Raw genomic sequence first — 24,309 nt, forward strand, 5'->3', positions numbered from 1 at the left:
GTGTGCTGGGTGTGAGGGGTCCAGAGTGATTTTGGCAGCCTTTCTGCTCGCTCTGGATAAGTACAGTTCTTGGGGAGTAGGAAGGGTTGTACCAGTGATTCGCTCAGCAGTCCGAACTATTTGACGTAGTCTTTGGAGATTATATTTAGGAGCTGAGCTAAACCAGACAGTTATTGACGTGCAGATGACTGATTCAATGATGGAGGTGTAGAACTGTTTCAGCAGCTCCTTTGGGAGGTTAAACTTCCTCAGCTGACGAAGAAAGTACAGCCTCTGTTGAGCTTTTTTGACAATGGAGTCAACGTGAGTGTCCCACTTCAGGTCATGAGAGATGATGGTGCCCAGGAACCTGAATGACTCCACTGCTGCCACAATGCTGTCCATGATGCTCAGTGGGGGGAGAGTAGGGGGGTTTCTCCTGAAGTCCACTATCATCTCCACCGTTTTGAGCGTGTTGAGCTCCAGGTTGTTGTGACTGCACCAGACAGCCAACTCCTTAATCTCCTGTCTGTAAGCAGACTCGTCACCGTCCTGAATGAGGCCGATTAGTGTGGAATTTGGGGAAAAAATAAACAGGAGGGCTAATAATTCAGGGGCACTAATAATTCTGACTTCAACTGTATATAAAAGACATTTATCATATTTTATTTTTAGAGAGCAGACAAGATGTTCAGCTGTGTCCTCTTCATTTTCTGTCAGACTCTGGCTCAAACTGATACGGCTAACAGCTAAACTGATTGACAGTATTTGCACAGCAGAGGTAAAGAATGTGCTAGTAGAGACGTGAAGCTTTACCTGGTAACGTGGAGCCGATCTGCAAATCGCAGTGCATTATGTTAGCTAACCAATCAGAGCCTCTTGAGGGTGGACCTTTCAGAGGAACTAGGAAATATGACAGTCGTTTTCATGTTAGCTGAGTAGCTATATATAAGATGTTTGAAAAAATAACATGATTGCATCTTAAAAACACAACCAAGCCTTAAAAAATACACTCTGGACCACCCCTTTAATTAAAAGTAAATTACCTTAAAATTGACCAAAGTTCCCTTACAAGCACGTCTGTTTCTTTGTGGAATGCAAATGTGTATTTTTATTTAAATGAAAAGTATTTTTAAAGGCCAACAGCAACCGCAGGGTAAAACTGAATGTGAAAACACTTATAGCTTTTAAACGCTAGAGGAACTTATTTGAGAGCATTACAAATTTTTATTCTTTGCATGCTAACTAAATTTTTAATAATATGAACTCATGGGTTTTTTATTTTTATTTTATTTTATTTACTTATTTGTTTTTTGAATATGCACATGCATATCGGCTTATAACTTTTATTTACAAACATTTAACCATCTCTCAGACACCCATGTCAGAAATAAGTAAATGAAAATGAACAGCACAGTCATCTGTTTTCTTGCACATGCATTTACAATTTTGGCACATATGTGTTGCATGAAAGGTTTATACTATTGGATGTTTCTGATCCACAGCCTCGGTTCAGTCTGTGTTCTATAATACTGTTTATAGATTTGGGTTCTGGAAGGCATTACATCTTGCAAACCTTTTTCTTTATCATTGTGTTTGTTAAAATATAGATATACTGAGGAATTTAGGAGCTTATCAGATAACTGGCCTATATGAGATTTGATCCTGATTTAGTTTTTTTTTTTGTCCACAGTCTTCCACAAAGAAACATAACACTGTGCATGAGGCAATATGACCTGAGTAAAAACAGGAATATTTAGACATTTCTTGTCTTGTAACGCTTCATCACATACTTCTTAGTAATTGTTCTAAAATTCCTGTAACATTCTTTTGGTTTACAGTTCTGTCAAATCATATTTCAGTATAGACTATGACCAATTAGGAAAACCAGTCGAGAACTGACATGAAATCCAAAACTAAACTTCTGATATCTGTTTGTTGCATCTGAGGAAATAGTAGGATAAAGCTATTTTCTGGCATCTGTGTTTTTCTAGTTGAAAGGTTTGTAGTGTTATGAGCAAACTGTGTTATCTGTGGACTACTTCTACAGAATTCTTTTCAGCTAAAGCAGCTCTATACTTGTTTGGACTGTAGAAAAAAATGAATATATTGAACAGTTTGTTTGATGTTAATATTTTCACAGTATATAACAATGTTTCTTCTGTCCTTAGTGTCAGAATGCCTTGTACATGAAGAGACACTGATCAGATAGAGTTGGACAGTGCACTCAAAATGACTTCTACTTGTTTAAACTATTTATTTAAAATGAGTTGAAACGACACAATTTTTATTTTTCCGGGAGACTTGTTTTATGTTTAACCCACTTAAATTAGTAAAAACAATTAAGATAAGTTAGATTTGTGATGGGACATAAAGGATTTGTGTGGAACCCAGCATTTTACAATGTGGTATGGCTTCTGTTTTTGTGATCTGCATCCTATCCGATTGTTAAGTTGTGACGTATCGGTGACGTAAGAAATACTATTTTCGGGTCCAAGCCGCTACTCATTTGAATTGAGAAAATATTCATTTATGACCCCTTTTTTGTTACTGTAATCACACTAAAGTGTTTTTTTTTATTTATATAAAAACATGGTATACACAACAGTCTCTGGACTTGCAGCATCACAGACACCAATATTTTAACAATTTATAAATAATTATCACATTCTGGCCATCGAATATTAATCATAATACATCTATCTATCTATCTATCTATCTATCTGTCTGTCTGTCTGTCTGTCTGTCTGTCTGTCTGTCTGTCTGTCTGTCTGTCTGTCTGTCTCGTGATTTTTCTAAATTACATCACTTTGTAAATGTTTATTATTACTATTTGATGAGCCTCCCCTCATACTTTAATATGGCGCTTGAACCCGGAAGCCGCTTCGTGTGATGTCACCCTTAACAAGCAGATGCAGAATTTTAGATTGATAAATACATTTATTTAATCTGCAAAGAAAATTGCAGAGAAATTTCACTTAATCAACAGGATTACAGACTACATTGTTAAAGATTTGAATATATTAAAAATACAGGATGTACAATACTCAGAACTGTTTAAAACATGCAATGGTTAAAATTAAGGCTGGAATTTGAAGGTTTTTTTCTGTTTACCATTTTGGTTACAAAAAAAAAAACATTTTTTCAATAATTTGGAGTAATAAATCATTGATTTTCAATTTGTAATTTGACCTATAACTCAACATAGGTTCTTGGTTTCTTTTAGCCCCACGCCCTCTTGCTTTTGTTTGTGGTTTTTGGTTTGTGTAAAAAATTCTTGGTTTCCACTTTTCTGTGTTTCTGAAGCTTTAAAGTAATAAGTAATTGCTCTAACAGTTGACCACAGTCAACAAGTCATAATTCCTGAGATACAGTAGTTCCCTATTTAGCTATCAGGGTTTTTTTGAAAAATGACACAATGGGGTTTCTAATGGAGTTGCCAAAATGGACTTTCAGCTGATGCAGTGTGAAGTATGAGAACCAATATCAGGATAACTTGTCACAAAGCCCATGACTAATGCACACCACGTACAGCTGAGATTAGAACCACGCGTTTCAGTGTTTTCAGTGAGTAACAACTGTGCAGTTGAGTTAAGATAACAGTGTTTGAGTAATGTTGGTCAGTGTGTTGCTTTAATGGCTAAAAATGAAGCCTCAAGGTTATGCACGTTTATTGTATATGGAAATGCATGAAATGAATGTTGCACTAAAATTCTTACTGGGCTAAAAACAAAGATAATACCATTTTCTCTACACCTATGTTTTTATGTCTCATATTTCACCTCATGTCCCACAACAGGGTGTCCGTGGGTCTCAAAGAGCCCCAATTATGCATTTAAAAAGGGTAATATTTCAACAACAGTCTGATATGCTTGCAAGGTCAAAAAACACTTTCATTGTTTTATAATATGCATTTAGTTTTACCTAATTATTCCAACGACTCCCGTATGATTCGTTCAGCGGTTCATTTGTTCCCAAATACCTCCTTAGCGCGACGCAAATATGCGCTGATTGGTCCGATGACCCAATCTGTTGCGATTGGTCGACTGCATTCAGCGCGAGACCGAGAGAAATGCCCAGTACGACTTATCAACAAGTAGTCAGAGTGCAGAGTGTTTGTGTGAGCCCAGTGCAGGGGTGCATTAAAGCAATGCAGTTAAACACCAGCATATTGCTCTATTCTGAACCATAGGTAAAAACAGTGACACACATTCAGTATTAACCCACACAGTGGCAAAAGCTAAACTATTTTAAAACTTGACCGCCGCATGTGTGTAGGAACAGCTGACGGTGGCAACGACAAACGGCAGTGGAATGTGAGCTCACAAACGCATTTAAATTCGTGAACGAAGCATCTCGCGTCACATTTTCAGCATGGCATTAGATGCAATATGAGAATATAAAGAGTTAACCAGATACAGTACAATTAAATGCATAATTTGCAAGCTAGAGAAAACAAGGAGGCAACCACTTTAATCGCACTTAAGTTACTTACACTTGTGAAATGGAGGAAGAAACTGATCCATGAACTGTGTACTGTAAAGTTCCTGTCAAGCTCTGACAGAGTCCGAAATAGTCTTTTCTGATCCTTCCTTTAACAAACGGCCAATGAATCCCTCTTTGTAATCGTGTAGATTGCTAAAGCACTTATCAGACAAATGCCGGGAACACAGCACAAGCCTGGGGCTATATTGCTGAGGTATTTTTACAAAAATAAACTTCAACCACTGACTCTTCACAGCCTCATCTTTGGGTAGAGAAAATAACACTAACTTTCCCTCACACTTCAGAGCACAGCATCTTGATTCAACCGGGATCTGCTACAGTGTCTTCCTCCTTTACTTTCTACAATGTTTGTGGGGTGGGGCCAGGGGTTTAAATTTTCCTGGGTTTTGTGTGTGCAATATATGGGCGTGGCTTGAGTTCCATATCGACATCACGACTAAAGACTCGTTACAGTGGCGATTAATTCAAACCTCTATGAGTATACTCTTTTATAGATCAATAGTTTTAAATACGATGCACTTTCAGATTTAAGCCTTAGCTAGATATAAACACTGAAAGGTCATTTTTAAAAACCCTTAATAGGGGCTCTTTAGGATGTCTTAAATTTCAAGTACAAAATTTTAGGCCTTAAAAAGTGACCTAATTGATCCAACAAACATCCAATCACCAACAATACATCTAAATAACACTTTTAGCAAAACTATTCATAACTAATATTATAAAAGTCTGTTGAGCATACATTTAGTCTATTTAAGTTAAGAGATTTTAAGTTATGTTGACAACATTTGCATATATACAGCTAGGGTCTGCTTGATTTGACACATTATTTAAAATATGTGGCTAAGAAATAACAATATAAAATGCAGGAAAGTCAATTTTTTTTTTCTCCTGGGCCATTAAAACAAATCCTTAGTCCTATATAAGTCTAAATAAACCCTGTATGATGTATTTCTCCTAATTTCACAGTGTCTTATTCAAATGTGGCATGGATAAAAATGCAGATATGATCAATGTAACTCTAAGACTTGTTCGGTTATATCAAATATATACTTGGAATAGAAACAGGATTCAAATGCTCTTTCGGAGTCCGACACCGATGCACGTCAGGGTCTGCTGATTGTTAAAATCACTATGCTTTTGCGATAGTGAGCTGTTTTATATCTCTGGATCTTTTCTTCTGTTCTCAGTTTCAGTCATCATTATTTCAGCTGATCTCTTCTTGGGCCTTTTGGCTGATGTGATTTTAAAAGCAGGCTGTATGACCTTTTAATCTGCTTCTGTTGGTTTTCGCCACTACATTTATCATGGTCTGCCTCATGCCAGCACTTTCGGAGTTACTGTTGTTTTTTTTCCATTGCAGGATTCATCCTCCATTAAAAGAGAAAGCTTAAGATTAATGTTTCATTTCTCAGTACATGATGCATTCAGATTTTCCTTTTTGTTAGTTTATTTTGACATTATGTAATAATTAACCAGTTTGGATCAAATACTAAATAGTGCAGTTTGTTTTGTTTAAATGAGTATTAAAGGTTAAATAATAAACAAGGGAGCATGAACTTTAAATTGAGCCTATTTGGATTCTGAATGCACAATCTTAGTATCACTCATCAGCGCAAATTGTTGCTAAAACTTCTAATTAATTCTTCATCAAAATCTTGTGCTCCACCTCCTTTCCTTGAGGCATTAGGTCTTCTATAAAACAACCCTTTATTTATTATATTTAGTATACTTAATTTATTATGGATGAAACGCAACTGAACGCACTTCTTTATGTTTCTCTTTCTAGGCAAGCAGCACAGTAGTGAGTTTTCTCGTTTAATTGCCCAGGTCAGAGGTCGTCTGGAGACTAAGAAAGCACAGGTCAAACAAGAAGAGGGAAATTCAACAGAGGAAACAGACTCTAAAGGTGCGTTGTCTTTTGTATCTCAACAGATCCACTTAAACATGTTACTTAAGATTTCTTTGCTCCAGATTCTCCATCAATGAACATTAATTAACCTTTGTATTGTGTTACAAAGTTTACATCAATCACTGTATGTAAGGTAAATCATTATGGAAATCAAACAAATATCAGATAATAGCAGTAAATCTAACATGAATAGCTCATTAAGCAGTGAAAAAGTGTGAACAATGACTTATTTTTTTATTTTACTTCCTCTTTTTAAGATCAGCATTTATTTTCCAGGGAAATGATCTTAAATTAGATAAAATCACAAAATATGATAAAGGATCATAGGTTAACTAATATTTCCCACATTTCCAAAAATCAAAACGGGTGGTAAACAGCCAAACTGATGATTTAATCATTGATCATCAATGAATTTATTAGAAAAAACTGATATCTGTATCAGTTTTGAATTGTTTACTGGTCAATACACAGCTATTCATTAATTGCTCAGTCAGTTGTCTATATGCTGCATAAATTACAAATTTCTCTGTAATTGTCTATTGAGTGTTTCCAAACAGACAGCAGTTACCCTCATATACAGTGGGTGACGCATTGACCATTAAGGGATTAAGAACATGTTTTGAGGTGTAACAGCAGTTTGTGACTATGCCGCCAGGAGGCACAGGACTGAATGCGAATGGACAGAAATATACAGTAGCTGTAAAAACCCTGCTACTTGTAAATGAAGATGAAACAACGAAAAAAAGCATTGTAATTCCTTCATTAATCTTTAAAAACGTTTTAACAAGCTTTATTGTCAATGTAAACTTAAGTGCAATGAGGATTCATTTTGTGTGTGTTTTCTGAACCTAAAAGCAATATATAAGTTGAGTAATTTTGTTCTAGCAGGAGGTGCTTTTGGAGCTGCTGGAGGCGCTTTCCCAGCAATTGCTATAACAAAGCAGTAGGCAGTCGGTTACCTTCAAAGATACATCTATATAAAATTACCAGCACTGCATTTTGAATAAGAACATAATGAACAATTCGTTAGTTTACATGGTAATTTCAGGACTCACTCACAGGGTTCTTACGGGTGCTGGAAATCCTCAAAAATGCCTAAATTATAATCTACTGTTTTCAAGGTTTAAAAAGTGCTTAAATTTAGCATAAAATGCTTGAAAATGTGTGTAGTTTTCGTAGGAATTGATCTTACTAAATAGGTAACAATAATGAACTATTTAAATGTGCAAATGCTTGTCTTTTTAAAAAGAAAAACATTATGTGTGCCCTTCGAAATTAAAATAAATTTATATATGTAATTTGCCACACTTGCAAGTGCTGGTTAGGGAAGCAATGATTAACTGATTTCACTAGTAATCACACTTTAATTCGTAATAATTAATTAATTAATCGTAAAGTTCTCTGAACACTGCACGGATCAAAACTACTGTAACTGTGCCAACTGTGTGCTAGTTTAAAGTTCCAAGCCTGTACACCGAGGCTAATACCCACACACTCTGGATTAACTATGGCTGAGGATATTAACTAAGGGCCATTCACATGTCGCGTCATTTGTTTATTATTTCTTTTCTTGCCAGCATATTAGGAGTGACACCTAGTTGAAAGAATGCCGCAAGCGCAGCGGGAATCACATGATGAACTGACCATTCAGCTTCATAGTTTGTATGGAATATACATATTTCTACTCCAAAAGAGAAAAAAAATACAAAATGAAAATACCAAACAAGTTAATATTATAGTTGATCAAAAGTGCCGTTCAGACAGAGGTTCAGCAGACTTTGACTACATTTTTTCTATTTAAAAGGAAATAATAATACTAATATTAATGCTAATATGTTGCTTAGATTTACATTAGACAAATACATTTTTATTTATTCTTAATTTAATTAATTTATTCATTGTTCTGTCATTTTTCAATGTAGAATTATTGCTTATGTTTAAATGCCAAGAACATTTTTTCACTTAGTCCAAAGAGAAATGGACTATTGTTTGTTTTTATTATTATTTTGTGCTGTATTATTTAGTTACTAAGCAGCAGTAAATAACCCTTTAATATATAAGGAGTTTTCATGTCATTTTTCTAAACTAGTAGTGTTTTGAAATGAATTAATGCATAATTATCATGATAACCGTGATTATTCCTCTGACTATAATCATACAACCAAAATCTATCATTGTTGCATCCCTAGTGCTGGTAAAGTTAGAAAATGCACCTGCAAAAAGTTCTTAAATTTGACTTTGAAAAAGGTGTAAGAACAGGGTGTAAATTGCAGATTGGGTTTGGGGCCATTAACCCTCCTAATTAACACTTGATAACACTTGATATTCATTCAACAGTCTGAAACCAACAGATCTGAAGCAGTGATAGACATTGTAGGTGTTCACAAGATATTTTTCTTGTAAAATGGGTGTTGTATCTACATCCTAGTAGTACCTGCATAGTTTGTATACTGTAGCTTGACCTACAGTAACTTCGGAAATAGCTAATCAGAGGTTACTGTAGGTCAGAATACCCTAAATATCCTTCAAAAACGTAAATATGTTTTTTATTAATAAATTAGATGTCATTTAAATAAATACAGTTAAATACAAAATTTATTTGCTGAAGGACATATTCATAAACTAAAATGACTGAACAGGTTGCATTCCAGACGCCCATTTGTCATTTATGAATCCCCACGATACACTACATCTAGAAAAGTATGCCATAATCAGGAAAACAGTCATGTAATCTTAATGAGGCTTAAATATTTCTAAAGACTACATGGATGTGGAAAAGTGTGAAATTGCTTTTTACTATTTACTGTTTACATGGCATACCGAGTGCACATTTACAAGGTAAAATTGTGTATGTGTGATTTGTCTTAGGTAAACATTGATAACACTGAAATCACTCCTGTTGCAAGCAGTATATCACCTATAGACTGACATTGAGCATCTTGAAATGATACGAGTTCCTTAACTTAACTCTTACCGCCTATTATTCTGCATTAATGCTGACAGCACCGCATGCATGCAGATTTGTCCTCTTTTGTGGAAAAATACGATGTATTTTCTGACAGTGTTCCCTAAAACATTTTATTCATACACATAAACACTGTTTGAAACTTGAATACTTTTGTTTGACACCTTGACATTCGAAGTAAACAAGAGCCTGTAGACCCGACTGCCTGCTCTGATGATAAAGCTCCAGCCACATGCTGTTATCACCAAAGCATTAATGGCTCTATAGGTAGACATCAGAGTCAATACGCAGTTTGAGGTGTAGAAATGTACGACTTGGCTGTCTGGATTTGTTATCCCTTTATCAGTCAGTGGCGACACAGACGGTTTATTTTGCAATTGATTTCGAAATTGTCAATTCTCCTGAAGTGATTATGTGTAGAAATAGATTTCCGCAGGGTGGTGATGATCAATACCACAACAATACCCTTAATCTCACTTTCTTTTCCAGAAACGTTACACTGTATTTACCAAAAACACATCAGATAGGTTGTGTATCGATACGTTTACAATCTTAGATAAATTTTTTTACAGGCTAAAAAGCAGTTTATTGACCCAATAATCGATAACTGCTTATGTAGTGTATACATAACTCTCTTCTTTTTATAACAGGTGTAAACTGCAGCATTCAAAACAGTTCCCAGCCCTTTTCTGCAGCGTTGAAGGTGAAGAGTGAAGACAGTGTAATTGAGCTTCCACCAAGATCATCAAGCCCTGCCATCAGTGAAGTGTCAGTCAGCAGGTACTTCTGCTCAAAAGCAAACCGTTTCCACCCTACTACATGGAGTAATTTTAGCTATTCGGTGCTTGAAGGAATAGCAAACCCTCATGTTTAAAATTCTGTCACATACACAATGATGACAGTCAAGAAGAATTTTTGATGAAAGTCAGTAACTAAATGACTTTGGTGATTATTCATCTTCCATTGAATGAAGAATAAAAGACGTGGCAAAAAAAAAAAAATGTTTAGAAATTACATTTAAAAGGGTCGCGAAACAACAAAACACATTTTTTGAGATGTTGACAGTCATATATATGTCCCACACAGCTAAAAACACTATTAGGACAAATATATTCTACAAAAAAAAGTGAAAATTGGTTATTTTTGCGTTATTTCGAGCAAATTCGTTCTTCCAGTTTGAAAATAAATTTAGAAGCTATGTCATGGCGATTAGATCCTTGTGTAAATTCCAGCATGGAGACTGGATGTCTGTACTGGTGAGTACAATGTGACGTCTTTGAGTTGTCATCATTAATTCAAGAGATGGTTCAAACCAATCAGCGCGCTCTATTGTGTATGAGATGCACCTTCATCAGTATGCATGATAGCTTCGAGGACTGTTTTTACCTGTTACAATGTTCAAACTGCAGAGAGACGACACGTGTTGCCAAGAATTGTTTGGAGACATGGGTCGTCAGTGTTGCGTTTATAAATGTTCTGCAACAAAGGTTTTGTTTTCAATTGCCCGCTATGAGAGCGCAGCTGGACTCAAGTGTGGATTACAGTGGTCTGCTACCACGCGACAAAAATATGTTTGTAATGAACATTTTTTTAGCCGAGAGCTTTTCGAAATTGGAAATGGTGAAATTTGAATTTACCACTTATCTCCTTTTTAAAAAAAGAGGCAAAGGTAGTTTGTATCATCAGCAGTACTCCTTCAGTATTTAAAGACATACCTTAGTCAAAATAATATAGTTACTTCGTTTACAGTACGTTAATATCCCTACAGTATTATGGGCTGTAAATGCTGCTCTCCTTATGTAAACACGTTAATCAAACTATTACCGTCGTGTAGGATTTTCACTGCATTTTGTGACAGGATAGTCTTTACACACGTGGCTTTCTCATACTATTATCTGCCCCTAGCCTGTGCATCTAAGTTACAGTGAAATGCAGAGATTTTTTTTTCTCCCATACAGTACATTTCATAGCCCTTTAAGTAAATGAAGCCATATTAAATTGCTGTACTTTATCTACAAATGTCTTTCAATCATAAATATATTTCAGAACACTTTTAAACACGTAAACGCTTTTGATTTAGTTTTTTTCCCCCTACATAATCCTTTATTAATATTGTATTAATAAAGCAAAAACATTTAATGTAGTCTTATCCCTTATGTGAAAATCACCATCCAGGTTCTGAAGCATTTGTTTTATTTAAAATAAACTAAAAAATTATAGTAATTAGCAAAATTCACTCTGACGTGACCTTCAAACCTCACAGTGTTTGCAAGCAAAGCATTGTGCACTTTGTAACCACACATTTGCTTAATTAATTTTCATGAGGGGAGATTTGTGGGAAAGATCTGTCAGCATAGACAGTTATTAATCATAACTCTGTATTTATTATTCAGTGCAAGTTCTTAATTCTCTTTTTACCTTGTATTCAAGGTGCTTTCATTTTTGTTTTACTTCGCAACAGTTAGTTATACACCTAAATGCAGTCTTAATAACAAGTATGCATTTAATTTAGCCACAAAAATCAAATAAATCCATGGGCTTGCTTTAATTTGTCTTGGATTAAGTGATGAAATTGATACCATTCGATCTCAAAGCCTTTCAAATCCTAACCCGAGGGCAGTTCCACCCTGCATTTCTTTGTCTAGTCCACTTCAAATATGGCAAATGTCCACATCTGTAGTATTAAATATCTCTGTTATTTGAGTCCTGTGATTGAGAACACGTTCAGGTGTGGAAATATTCAAAATCATTTCCAGCACTCTCTTTCTGAACGCCTTGTACAGATTTTTTTTTTTACATTTCATTGGCTCTCTTCCTTTCTCACAGCAGACGAGCCAATTTCCTGCAGTTTTTAAAGCAATATTGACAGGTCTTTTGCTCTGTAATCATCTTGAGCCGTTTGGGTCAAAGGGTGGGATGTTAACTTTGGCAGAAAGGAACCCGTCAGTCACCGAATTCAGAGAGTTTTTCTTTATCTCTCAGGCTTTTGGAAATGTTGATTCTCGGGTAATTGAGAGCCCCGTGTTGCTTTTCTCATTATGATCCATTTAGAGTCATTTTGCTCTGTTGTTGGGGTTTATTGCATTAGCTATGCTTTTCAAAAGCAGCCTATTTTGTTGATTTTTCACAGCAAAGACTGAAACAAAAAGATTGTTTGAGATCACGGTGAAGATAGCAGGGAAATGGGGCTGTGTGATTCATTACAAAAAAGTCTATGCATAAATTCACTGAATGCATAGGAGACGAAATAATAAAGTATTGGATTGAAGCACTTGTCCTATGAGAGCCGTGTAATGTAATCAGTGGCAGTTGTCCATTTGTTGTGGCCATGCATTTTGGAGCGTAGCTGTGGCACATTTTAAAATGAAAAAACACGTTTGTTGTACAGCAATCTGGCACTTTCAAAATGTTTTTTTTTTTTATGTTTTTTCTTGTGCAGTACACAAGGACATAAAGAAATATTAAACATCAGATATCTAGATATGTTAAATTTTATATAGTTAATTTTCAGACTATTATTTGTTTCTTTGGCGGCACGATGGCTCAGTGGATAGCACTGTCGCCTCACAGCAAGAAGGTTACTGGTTCGAGTCCCGGCTGGACCAGTTGGCATTTCTGTGCAGAGTTCGCATGTTCTCCGTAGGTTCGCGTGGGTTTGCTTCGGTTTCCCTTACAGTCCAATGCGCTTTAGGTGAATTGAATAAACTAAATTGGCCATAGTGAATGAGTGTTTATCTGTGTTTCCCAGTACTGGGTTGTGTCTGGATGGACCTCTGAAATAGAGACTAAGTGATAATGTAATAATTATATGTATGATATGATCATTATAAATATAATTAAAAAATTATGAATAGTGTCTTTTAATTGCTTGAATTTTTGATGTTATAAACATAGCAAGTTTAAGCTACTTTGAGATTTACTGATTTTCCTCCCGAATGTAATTTTATTTATTTTATTTTTTTAATCGAATCAAACAAATGTTTTTTTCCAATTATACTTTTTTTTATAAGGTAATTTATATTACATAAAATTTATATTAGTAATTTTATATAAATATAAATCGTAAAAGATGGAAGTTAAGTTTTAAATTACTTAAGTGAATAGAAAACGCTGGCGTATCGGTGGAATAACAGGGCTCAACAATAAGGACTGCCCGATGGCCCGGGGCCAGTGTGAGAGACGCTCGGGACTGTCGACAGGATTGTTACTGGCTCAATTGGGCCAGTACTGCCTTGTCACTAAAGTTTGGTTTGCCTGTGACTATTTGTCAATTGTGTGCAAATACTTTCTTAGAATCGAGGAACAGTTTGTGAATTTTAGCCTTTAAATGCCACCTTTTCTATGATGAACATATTGCTTTTCAGTTCCTCTTATCTGATTGGATGTTGTGAGCATGTTATTTTTTTCCGTAACCTGATAATAACCAGTACAGCGATGAGACAGCAACATCAAATTATGAGGCAAAAAGAAAACATCTGTTACTAACATCTTGGAAGCAGATATTTACATGGGTACAACATGACAAAAAAAATCAAGTGATGTTTTGCACAGTTTGGCATCAGTTGGGCAAGTCAGCCATCTTTTGTTAAGTAATTTAGAACAGCAATAAAATAGCTGCACATTTTCCATACTGCTGTTTTTGTTTGCATAACACTTTCAATTTAGCTCATGACACATTAACATTTTTTAAATATTTAAATTCTAGATTCACAGATGTTATTTTTGACACATTATTTAAAATATGTGGCTAAGAAATGGCTATTAACTTTTTTGGGGGCCAGTGAAAAGGGCAAGTAAAAATCTGAACCACTGGCCTCATGGGCCCAGTACAAAAGTCCTTAGCATTGAACCATGAATAATGTTCATTGTCTTTCAGCTTAACTGATTTTTTTAATGTAAAAAAAAAACAGCTTATTCTTACCTGTGCTTTTGAAAATTCATTTATGAGCATGTAAGTGATCATACGAAAATCTATCATATTATAAATGGTTAATAATGTAATTCTGACAAATAGGTAAATCCTCATGTTTGAAATATGCCTGATGCTTAATATATATTGCTACACTGAATGACATTTTAATTTGCGTCTTCTGAGAATTATGGCAAAAATGCACAATGACATGTTGATTTCTCAGAAAAACATAGAGGATATTTTGAATGTTGAATGTTTTGATGCTTGAAAACCTTTTCATCTTTGACCCGTTTACATGAATGGCACAGTGTTCTGAATGCTTATCAAAGATGCTTTTTGCACCACTGTCCTTTGTGGCCTTCAAAATGCATTTACACTTTTTATCTGACTAGCTGAGTGCAGCCACTTTGCGTTAAGTCGTTTTGCACATCTGTTTGAACGGGTGTTATAGTGCAGTGTTGTGTTTTGTCAGTGTCAAAGTCTCCTGAGAACTGTCGTCGAGATGCGGGTTACTTTTAATAATGTAAGATTGTGAAAATTATGTTTACTATGTGCGAATAAGTTCACCAGCAGGGGTCATTTAATTATTAACGTGGTTTTGTTGACTGAAATGCAGTTAATGCTCTAATAACTTTTAACCAGGTTTTGTAAGAATATTCATGCTAGATCATGCATATCTTAAGATTAAAGATCGTCATTGAGGGAATTACAAAAATGTAACCTTTGTGAAGAGTTTGTGGCTGAACTTGAGCTTGAACTTAATCTTTGGCATTGTAAAATAAATCATGTTTTCACACTTTAAAGTGGCTCTCATTGCTTGACTGGTTATGACGCTTATTTTGTTGGAGAGACAACATTTATTAAAAATCATACATGCAGATTTTATATTATAAGGTGTGTGTTGTGTAAACAGTCTTGGCTCTAGGGCACTATAATTTGATGTTTTAATTTTATTAATTTGTAAAAAGGTCTTTAGGAACAGATGTTCATCACTGTGTCTTTGGGAGATGGGTGGACCCTTTTTCCAAGGTGACTGATAATGAGAAAAGAATTATATAACTTTTTTTTTTTGCTTAAAATAGACATTTGATCTCATGATCTGCTATATTGGCCTTCAATAACATTGTCAAATCAGACTGTAATTCAGCCCTCCCAGATCCAATCGAACCAGTACTTTTTAAAAGAGAGACAAAACTACAGTATGTTTAAGTACATTTACTGTACTGTTCAGTTCTAAATAAGTTTTAAGTCAGCACAGGTTCGTTGGAAATACATGCCCCAGCCTACATTGTGAAACTTCAAATAAATACCTAAATATGTTTGACCCCAGTTTCCAGTTAAAATGAATGCTGCATGGCAGTATGACACCAACAAATTTAGATTTTTTTTTTCCCCACTAATGAGATTTACAGGCCATATTATCAACAAATAAATGATTATATTCATGCAGTTCTTTGCACAGCACCAAATTAATACCACAAAACAACTTAACGGTGTCTGTAATTTGTAATCGAATACATTTGCCTCATCTATCTGGACAACTTTTCTGGTGTGGTCACTTTTTACAGTATTATACTTGTTATTTAAAGTCAAGTGAGCACAGTTATACAGTAAGGAAAAAAGCAATGTAAAATAAGGTAACACTATGTGGCTGCAGACAATCCACTTTTTTTATCAATTGCTTTTAAAACACTATTGGTTGGGTTTAGGGAAGGGTTTAAGGCTGATTTATATTTGACACAATCGGTAGTTTGCTTAAGTGAATGTGGCGACTGTGACGTCATCGCTGTGTTTGAGACTCGAGCGAACAGTTCGCGCAACGCCACATTTTGTCTGAGTGGAATATGAAACCCTTTAAAGAGGTTATGTCGGAAACAAGTATGACTGTACAGACATGTACAGTCCGTCCATGCGTGGTCATAGGGATAACCAGATGACCAATAATTCTTGGCTAGAAATTGCAACTGCAGTGGGTAAGGAATAAAGTTTTTGTTAAAAAGTTTAGAAAAACTTATGAGATATTATTAACCTCAACCCCCACCCACCCGGTATATTTTTTTGCCCCAAATTCTGTTTAACTGAGAGAAATTTTTTTTTTTCCACACATTTCTAAACATAATAGTTTTAATAACTCATCTCTAATAACTGATTTATTTTATCTTTGCCATAATGACAGTAAATAATATTTTACTATATATTCTTCAAGACACTTCTATACTGCTTAAAGTGACATTTAAAGGCTTAACTAGGTTAAAAAGGTTAACTAGGCAGGTTAGGGTAATTAGGCAAGTTATTGTATAACGTCAGTGTTTTTAGTGTGTACGCAAGTACGTTTTTTTTTTTTTTTTTTTTGCTTTTATTCTTTCCATATTAAAAAAATATATTTGTAGAGCCATCCATGTTCTGTTGTCATTAATATTTTAATAAACTATAATAGGCAGATTGTCAGAGAAATAAACAAAAGCAAGTGATGCATCAAAGTTTGATTAAAAAAAATCTTAAATGGTTATAAAAATCTTTATAATTATTAAAATAATTTATAAAAATTATAAAAATAATTTGTTTAAAATTCTTGAATGGAATTAATGATATGACGTAGTTCTGGAAACTTCCTACTTCTATGTTTACCCATCTGTCGTTTTAAAGAATGTCACAACAGCGAATGCACCAAGTATAAAAGCCTCGTAGATTTCGTGAGGTGCACGCACAGTCAGCAGAGGTCCGTGATGCACTGCCAGGCGAAAGTATGAATCAGCCTTTAGGTCATCTGTTCAATTGGTGATCTTTACACCAAGCCCTGCATTCTTATGGATGTGCAAGACAACAAAACAAGCTATTCTGACGAATATTAAAAAAATTAGCCATTGACATAGTCGGAACAAAACATACAATGGAAGTCAATGCCTGCTTTTTTTCCTCAAAATTCTTCAGAATATTTTCCTGTGTGTTTAAAAGAAGAAAGAAACTCAAACAGAAGGTGGAGATCGAGTAAATGGTGGCATTTTTGGTTTAAACCATCCCTTCAAAACTGCCTAACCCAACTACAATAATTAAACCCTAAATAACACTAACTAATCAAATCCTAATGATTATAATAATCAATTAGTCAATTGATCACACTAATAGTCCTTAAATGAATCGATTATCAAGCAACTCTCTTGAGATGCAGTCAAAGGTAAAAGTCAATTGCAACTGTGCAGTAAGTCACAGACGCTGACAGCTTCACTAGTGTAAGGACACAAATCAGAGGTGATACGATCCATTACGGGCTCAGTGCTGGAGTCTCTGTGTGGATGCTGTTCTGTTCTGCTTTGCTACGCTGGGTAATTAATTGATACTACCAGCTTATTCACATGGATGCTTCTTGTTGTCAAGGGATTAGTTTGTATATGCTTATTAAAATATGGCGAATGCGGTGCTGTACTTTCATTAGCACTTTGCTTCCTGATATTTCAGGCTCATGTTTTAAAAAATTAAGCATAAAGTGCATTTTCCAGTCCTGTTTTGTACCATGTTTTTTAAATTGAGTTCCTACAAATGAAGTCTTTGTCTGAAAATGTTTTACCAGGATCAAAAAATCTTGTGTTTTTTTAAAAGGTTTTGGATTGTTTCATTTTTGATTGCTGTTAAAGAAAGCCTGGAATCGCAGTTTCATAAGATGGTTTGATCTGCTTTGTGGCGTTTATACACCCTGAAGTGACGCATTTGAGTGCTTTTGTTGAACCGTGACATTGAGGTGATACACAGGCGTGGAACCAATCAAAACGCTGGAGGTAGGAAGACGTTTTGATGTTCTCCTTCCTTGAAGTTTCAGTGGTAGCATGACTTTTGTCTGTCTGCTTTGAATCAGCAGATAAATGACTCTTTTTCCTCATAATACAAAGACTGCAGGTGCATAATAATGCTTCGGTTTTTCAATTTAATAAATTTTTAAATATATATATTTTTAAAACATGATTCATTGGATTTACAAAAAAAAAAAAAATGTAAGGGAAGTGGTTGATAAACAATTTATATGGGCTGAATTTAAGCAAATTAAATTTAGTAACGTTCAACTTAATTTGTCTGTTTAAATTCAGCCCATATAAATTGTTTGCAACCACTTACCTTGTTTGTTGACCCCATTTTTGCATTATTAAAAGCAATGAATGCATGGAGGAAAGAAAATGTTATTTTTTATTGAAAAGGATTTGTATTTAATCAGTAGAAACCGTACAAAACCTGCAATATTTCTCTGCTTTCTCTGTCCTTTTATTTTTGTCCTTTAAATGAGGTGAACATTAATCTTCTCTCTCCTGGGCCTCCTTGTTCCCTGAATCTATAACAAATTTGAGTTTAAACAAGGACTGAGTCAATTTATCATATTTAGGGCAGAATCAGGTGCGTGTGGCTGCCTTGTTGTGGTTTTGTCTTTTTTTTTTTCTTTCTTTTTTTCGTTATACATACATGCATACACGCATACACGCATACACACACACACACACACACACACACACACACACACACACACACACACACACACACACACACAAATCTGAATTATTTATTAATCTGTGTCCAGATTGAGTCAGGTTTATCTGTCAGTAACCAAAGTATATTTTGGTGGAATTTGTTCACATGTTAATTAGGGTTGCACGATTTTGTAAAAAAAATTGCAATATTTTCATTCACTGTGATTTTTGTATTTTGCGATTAAATATGCAATTTCACCAGAATAAATAAATAGCTGAAAGTATTCAAAATTTTAAATCACTTGCGCTGATTTTATAGGGGAGCATATCTGCATAAAATATTATATTAAAAATGACATGATTTTCTGGGTAGTAAAACAGTATTCAGACGCAAAAATGAAATAAACACTGTATAATAATAATAATAATAATAATAATAATAATAATAATAATAACACTGTATGGATTTAATCAAGTAAATAATTATATAATATAAAATCAATCTTAAAGCTACAAACATTTACTGCAAGTTATTTTGCCTGAATGGCTTAAATTTGTTTAAAATTCTTACAGTCAGGCCTTAAACACATGCAAATATTAAATATTCACACTAAGGTTAAAATTTGAAATTATTGATATTATGTTGTTAACAGTATAATGTCTGGTCAACTATAATCCCAACTACATCCAGATCCCTTTGATGTGACTATTGCGGACTCACACATTTGCTATATCAGTGCTGAAACGATATATTGTGCAACCCTAATGTTAATAGTAAATGTAAAATGAACAAAAAGTAAGTTACATTGAGTTTTGTATATTTGTCTATTCAGTAGTTCACTTACAACTGAAAAATAGACTGCTTTTCTTTTCTCATTAGTTTGTATAAATCATGAATCACTCCCTCTAATTGTCTATCTTTTATCTTAGATTGTAGTTTGGCACTATTTTAAGTTTAGCTGTAATTAACCTGTCAGATAACATGTACATACTCTCGTCTCTATTATATGAATGCCAATTAAAAGTTTGATCACATCCTACTTATACTTTTAGTATTGCGAGTTTTTTTTTATTATTATTAAAACATATGTAAACACAAATTACATATTCATAACTCATTTCAAGCATTTAAGCATGCACTTTATACATGCTTTTGTCTTCTATGCTTACCTACCCACTCATCTCAGTCAATATATCACAGCAATCTGCTACATTAGCAGCTGATGCCTATTAAACCCCCGCTATATTTCTGTCTATTGTTTTTGAATCCTCAAATAAAGGTCAGGGATGACTGGGGGCCATGATTGCTATGTTTTTATAATAAAGTTGTTGTTTTTTTTTCTTCTCTCATTCCCACTTTTCTCCCGTGCAACCAATTCCTCCCATGCCACTGCTCTCCCCTTTCCATCACTGCCCCCAGCTTCACAATTTCCGCACTTCCTCCATGGCAGTTGGCTGGCTTATTGTGTCCCCTGTGCTTTTCATCAGCGCAGACCAGTTCTGTAATCATTTCTCAAGCGGAGTCGGGCCCAGAGCAGCAGCGTAGAGGTGACAGGGCCTTGTGTCTTGACTTGAGTTATCATCGCTAGTGCCTCTCAATTCTGCCCACGCCTGCAGAGGCAAAGTATTGCGGCTCAGGGTGTATGTGAGAAGTACATGTGCCATCAACAAGACACTCGTTGTGTCAATTGTTTTTATAGCTTGTCAAGATGTCGGTCGCAGTTTGAATATTTACTCTCAGCAGTGTGATTTTTATTTTATTTTTATTTTTTTAATTAATTTATTTTATTTTATTTTTTGTGGGGTCCTTGGGATATTTGGATATGCTCTAATAGTTGTGCTTATTTCTTGTATTTATACGCTTGACTATCATGTAATTTTGTTGTATTCAGCACAAACTGGGCTAGAATAAAATGCAACAAAGATGATATACAGAAGTCAGAATTATTAGCCCTCCTGAATTATTAACCACTCTGCCTATTTACCCCAATTTCTGTTTCAATGGAAAGATTTTTTTTCAACACATTTCTAAACATAATAGTTTAATAACTAATTTCTAATAACTGATTTCTTTTATCTTTGCATTATTATGCAGTGCATAATATTTTACTAGAAATTTAGATACTAGTATTTAGCTTGAAGTGACATTTAAAGACTTAACTAGGTTAATTAGTCATTGTATAACGATGATTTGTTTTGTAGACAATCGCAAAAAAAATAAGCAGGCTAATAATATTGTCTTCAAAGTGGTTTTAAAAATGAAAAACTGCTTTTATTCTAGTCAAAATAAAACAAATAAGACTTTCTCCAGATGAAAAAAATATTATGGGAAATACTCTGCTAAAAGACCATTTGTGAAATATTTGAAAAAGAAAATAAAAATTGACAGAAGGGCAAATAGTTTTGACTGGTTATGCTCGCATTTAAAAAAAAATATGCTTGTTAATTTGTTTTAGGGGGGAAAAAAGCACAGAAACAAAGACAAATTAAAGCTGCAAGCAGCGATGAAAGAGACATCGCACCCGGGCTCACCACTCCCCGGTGGCCTTAGGATGTCAGACAGCAGTGGACTATAATAATTTGCCAGCAGGTGGCGCTATAATTGTAACTGAATATCGGCACCTAAATGTGTTCAGGTCAGGACTCTTATCAAGCGTAGATTTTGAAGCAGATCGGACAATGCATGGCTGAGTTATAACAACTTCTTGATCAAATCCCTAGGAGGAGTTCATTAAAATACAATGCCTGAAATGGCAAAAACTGCACTTTTTTCGCTCCAAGAGACTTTTTTGTAGGTATTGGCATGTTTGATGTGTGTGCCAATTTTTATACGTGTGCGTGAAACGTAGCCACTCAAATGCAATTCATTCTAGAGAAGAAGAAGAAGAAGAAACGGAGCAAATCCAATAAGGCCTACGCACCGTAGGTGCCCAGACCCTAAAAACAGATGTTAAATTGTTTTGAATGAGACCTTTGAGAAACCGGTCTTGTAGGCTAGAATATTCACTAATAAATCATTTGAAAATTCTTATGATCGCTTATTTTGAAGCAACCATAAAACAATTTCAATGATTTAAGCAGATTTGTGGTTAAATTATATGGGGAACAGAAATACTCATGTACAATTAAACTACAGCTCTCACAATTTAAAGTGAAGTTTAAAAACGTAATCGTGTAAATTTGTGGATAACATGCATGTTGCATCAGTTTTCATTTTTACATATTTTTATTATTGTGTTTTTATTCATATTTTTGGAGCCTGAGACTTTTAAGTGTCACTCACGTGCGTTTCTGATGAGCTTCTGAAAGCATTATCCAATTAAAGGTGTTTAGATTACTCACTGTTGAACATTTTAGTTTCAAAATTATTGTTTTTCAAATAAGACAACATGCAAAAGATTAAGAGGTTTTTAAAAAATGTCTAAAATATAAAAATGGCCCTGGAAATCTGAAAATTTCCACTCAATAGAAAAACTAATTTCTATGATGTAATTTGTATGTGATCATGATGTCATGCTCCACAATACTTATTAAAGATTGATGCATTTAGGTGTCATACAATTATGTGGTGCAAATGTCATGTGACCTAATTGTTTCGCTTGGTGAAAATCAGCCTAGGAACAAATTTGCTCTATCCTGTTACCTTTAAATGCAAGTTGGCTGTCAGAATAGTAAAATATGGCCAATTTCTATCAAAACGCTAAAAAAGTCAGCTATATAATAAATTAATATGAAGTGTGTGTCTTTTGAGAGGGAACCGTATTCTAAAAGATTAATGATCATCCCTATTTGGTTTCGTAAGCATCTACAATACAATTAAACCTTTGAGGCGGCTTGAGCATTCTTGTGTATGCTGACTGCCAAACCAGAAAGAAGACATATTATAAACACATTAAGCCTTGGAAAGCTTTTTAACATAAATACAAAAACATATTTTAACACCACGCCAGGTGAGTTTTAAATGAATATGCTTGACAGGCTGCAAGTCATTTATTATGCTGTTTGTAATGGCATTCTCTCTGCCCACAATGTTTTGTAATAGACATGTTAAGACACTTGTACTGACAGGACGGCCTGTCCTGAATTTTAAATACTAATAGTTTCATTTTTTTTCCCCCTTGTTTCACTTCAGCTCCATCTCTGATATCTTCTGTTGAAGACAAGACAGCAGCTACTCAAGTAAGAAGCACTTCACGTCCATCAAAATGACATACACATTTCACACTTCATCACGTGCAGGCTTACAAAATGTGCTATTTTTCATCTTTGCCAACATTTAAAATAAATCAAGCCATTTTGTTAATTTTTTGTACTAACAAAGGTTATTCATACATTCATTCGATTCCATTTAGATGATTGCGCTTAGCTTTATTTTGCTGCTAATTATGAGCATGATTGCAGTGTGCTGCTAGCTTGTTGGTGCATACTCAAGAGCATATTGCAGCTGTTTTTGCTTGCCTTCACTGGCTACCCATAAGATATGATGTGAGGCTGCCATGGACACGCCCTTCAATGAAAACTCTAGATCTTCACAATTTAACATCACCAAGACTTTTAGATAACAATACTCAATTTTGGTGTTGATCTAATGAAATCCCTGGGAGGAGTTCATTAAAGTACACTAAAATGACTTCCTGTTGGGTTTGAGATTTCGCTCCAAGAGACTTTTTGTAGGTATTGGCATGTTTGATTCGTGTGCCAATTTTTAATATGTGTGCGATTTAAAAATATGATGATTTCTAAGTTCACATTTTAGTTTTAGAGACTATTAATAACCTTGCTTCTCCATATCCTCTTCACCACAGCTTTGTGCATGATTTATCATTGCATATTATATCCAATATTTGTATGAAATGTCCACATTAAATTAATCAGTGACAGTTTTAACATCAACAAATTAAAAAGCCATGAAATTTCTGTTGTTCAAAAATACATTGCCGCAAAAATATGTTTTAAAATGGAAAATATATCTGATGTTTTTTTTTTGTTATTGTTAGAGCAATTTCTCTATATTAGAGTAGGGCGGAACAATATATCATGTATAATTCCCAGCAAATTCACTCAATTATAAAAATTTGTTAACAAACAATTGACAAAGATTAATTGTATTTAATTAATTTAATAACCTTTTGACAGCCTGCTCTACCCAATGGTTGATATTTTGACTGTTTTAAATAATCACTCTTTAACCGTTTATATAATGGTTTACACACACAGCATTGTTGGTTTACAAAAAAAATCAACCAAATATAAACCTGTTGCTCTACAACACTTGATTTTGGTTTTATTATAAAAAACAAACAAGAAAACATGTTAAATGAGAATCTGAAATATTTTATGGTATTCTTCAAAAAATAAAGATGATTTAGTATTCAAAAAGGATTTATTTTGAATATATTTTCAAATAAATTGGTCTGATTTTTCATAGTTTATGTATTAATTCCAGTACTTTCACCATAAACCGACGTATCTACATTTTGGAATAGGTTGATATTTTAGGAATTATGAGATGTGTTGAAAAAAATAAATTCATTAATGCAAAAAATACATTCAGTGTGTTAACTTGCGTCATTATGAGTTAAGAAAT

General features: G+C 34.4%; 1 protein-coding gene across 1 annotated transcript in view; it reads left to right on the top strand.

Moving 5' to 3' along the window:
• The window catches only part of rad18 (RAD18 E3 ubiquitin protein ligase), a 72,835-nt gene that overhangs the window by 34,905 nt on the left and 13,621 nt on the right, over positions 1–24,309 (top strand). Inside the window, exons 10-12 of the mRNA XM_056460340.1 lie at positions 6,272–6,391; positions 10,010–10,139; positions 22,855–22,901. Coding sequence (XP_056316315.1) covers positions 6,272–6,391; positions 10,010–10,139; positions 22,855–22,879 — 275 coding nt within the window. The 3' untranslated portion in view covers positions 22,880–22,901. The remainder of the gene's footprint in view (positions 1–6,271; positions 6,392–10,009; positions 10,140–22,854; positions 22,902–24,309) is intronic.

This window comes from Danio aesculapii, chromosome 6 (genome assembly GCF_903798145.1).
Source record: "Danio aesculapii chromosome 6, fDanAes4.1, whole genome shotgun sequence".
Taxonomy (NCBI): Eukaryota; Metazoa; Chordata; class Actinopteri; order Cypriniformes; family Danionidae; genus Danio; species Danio aesculapii.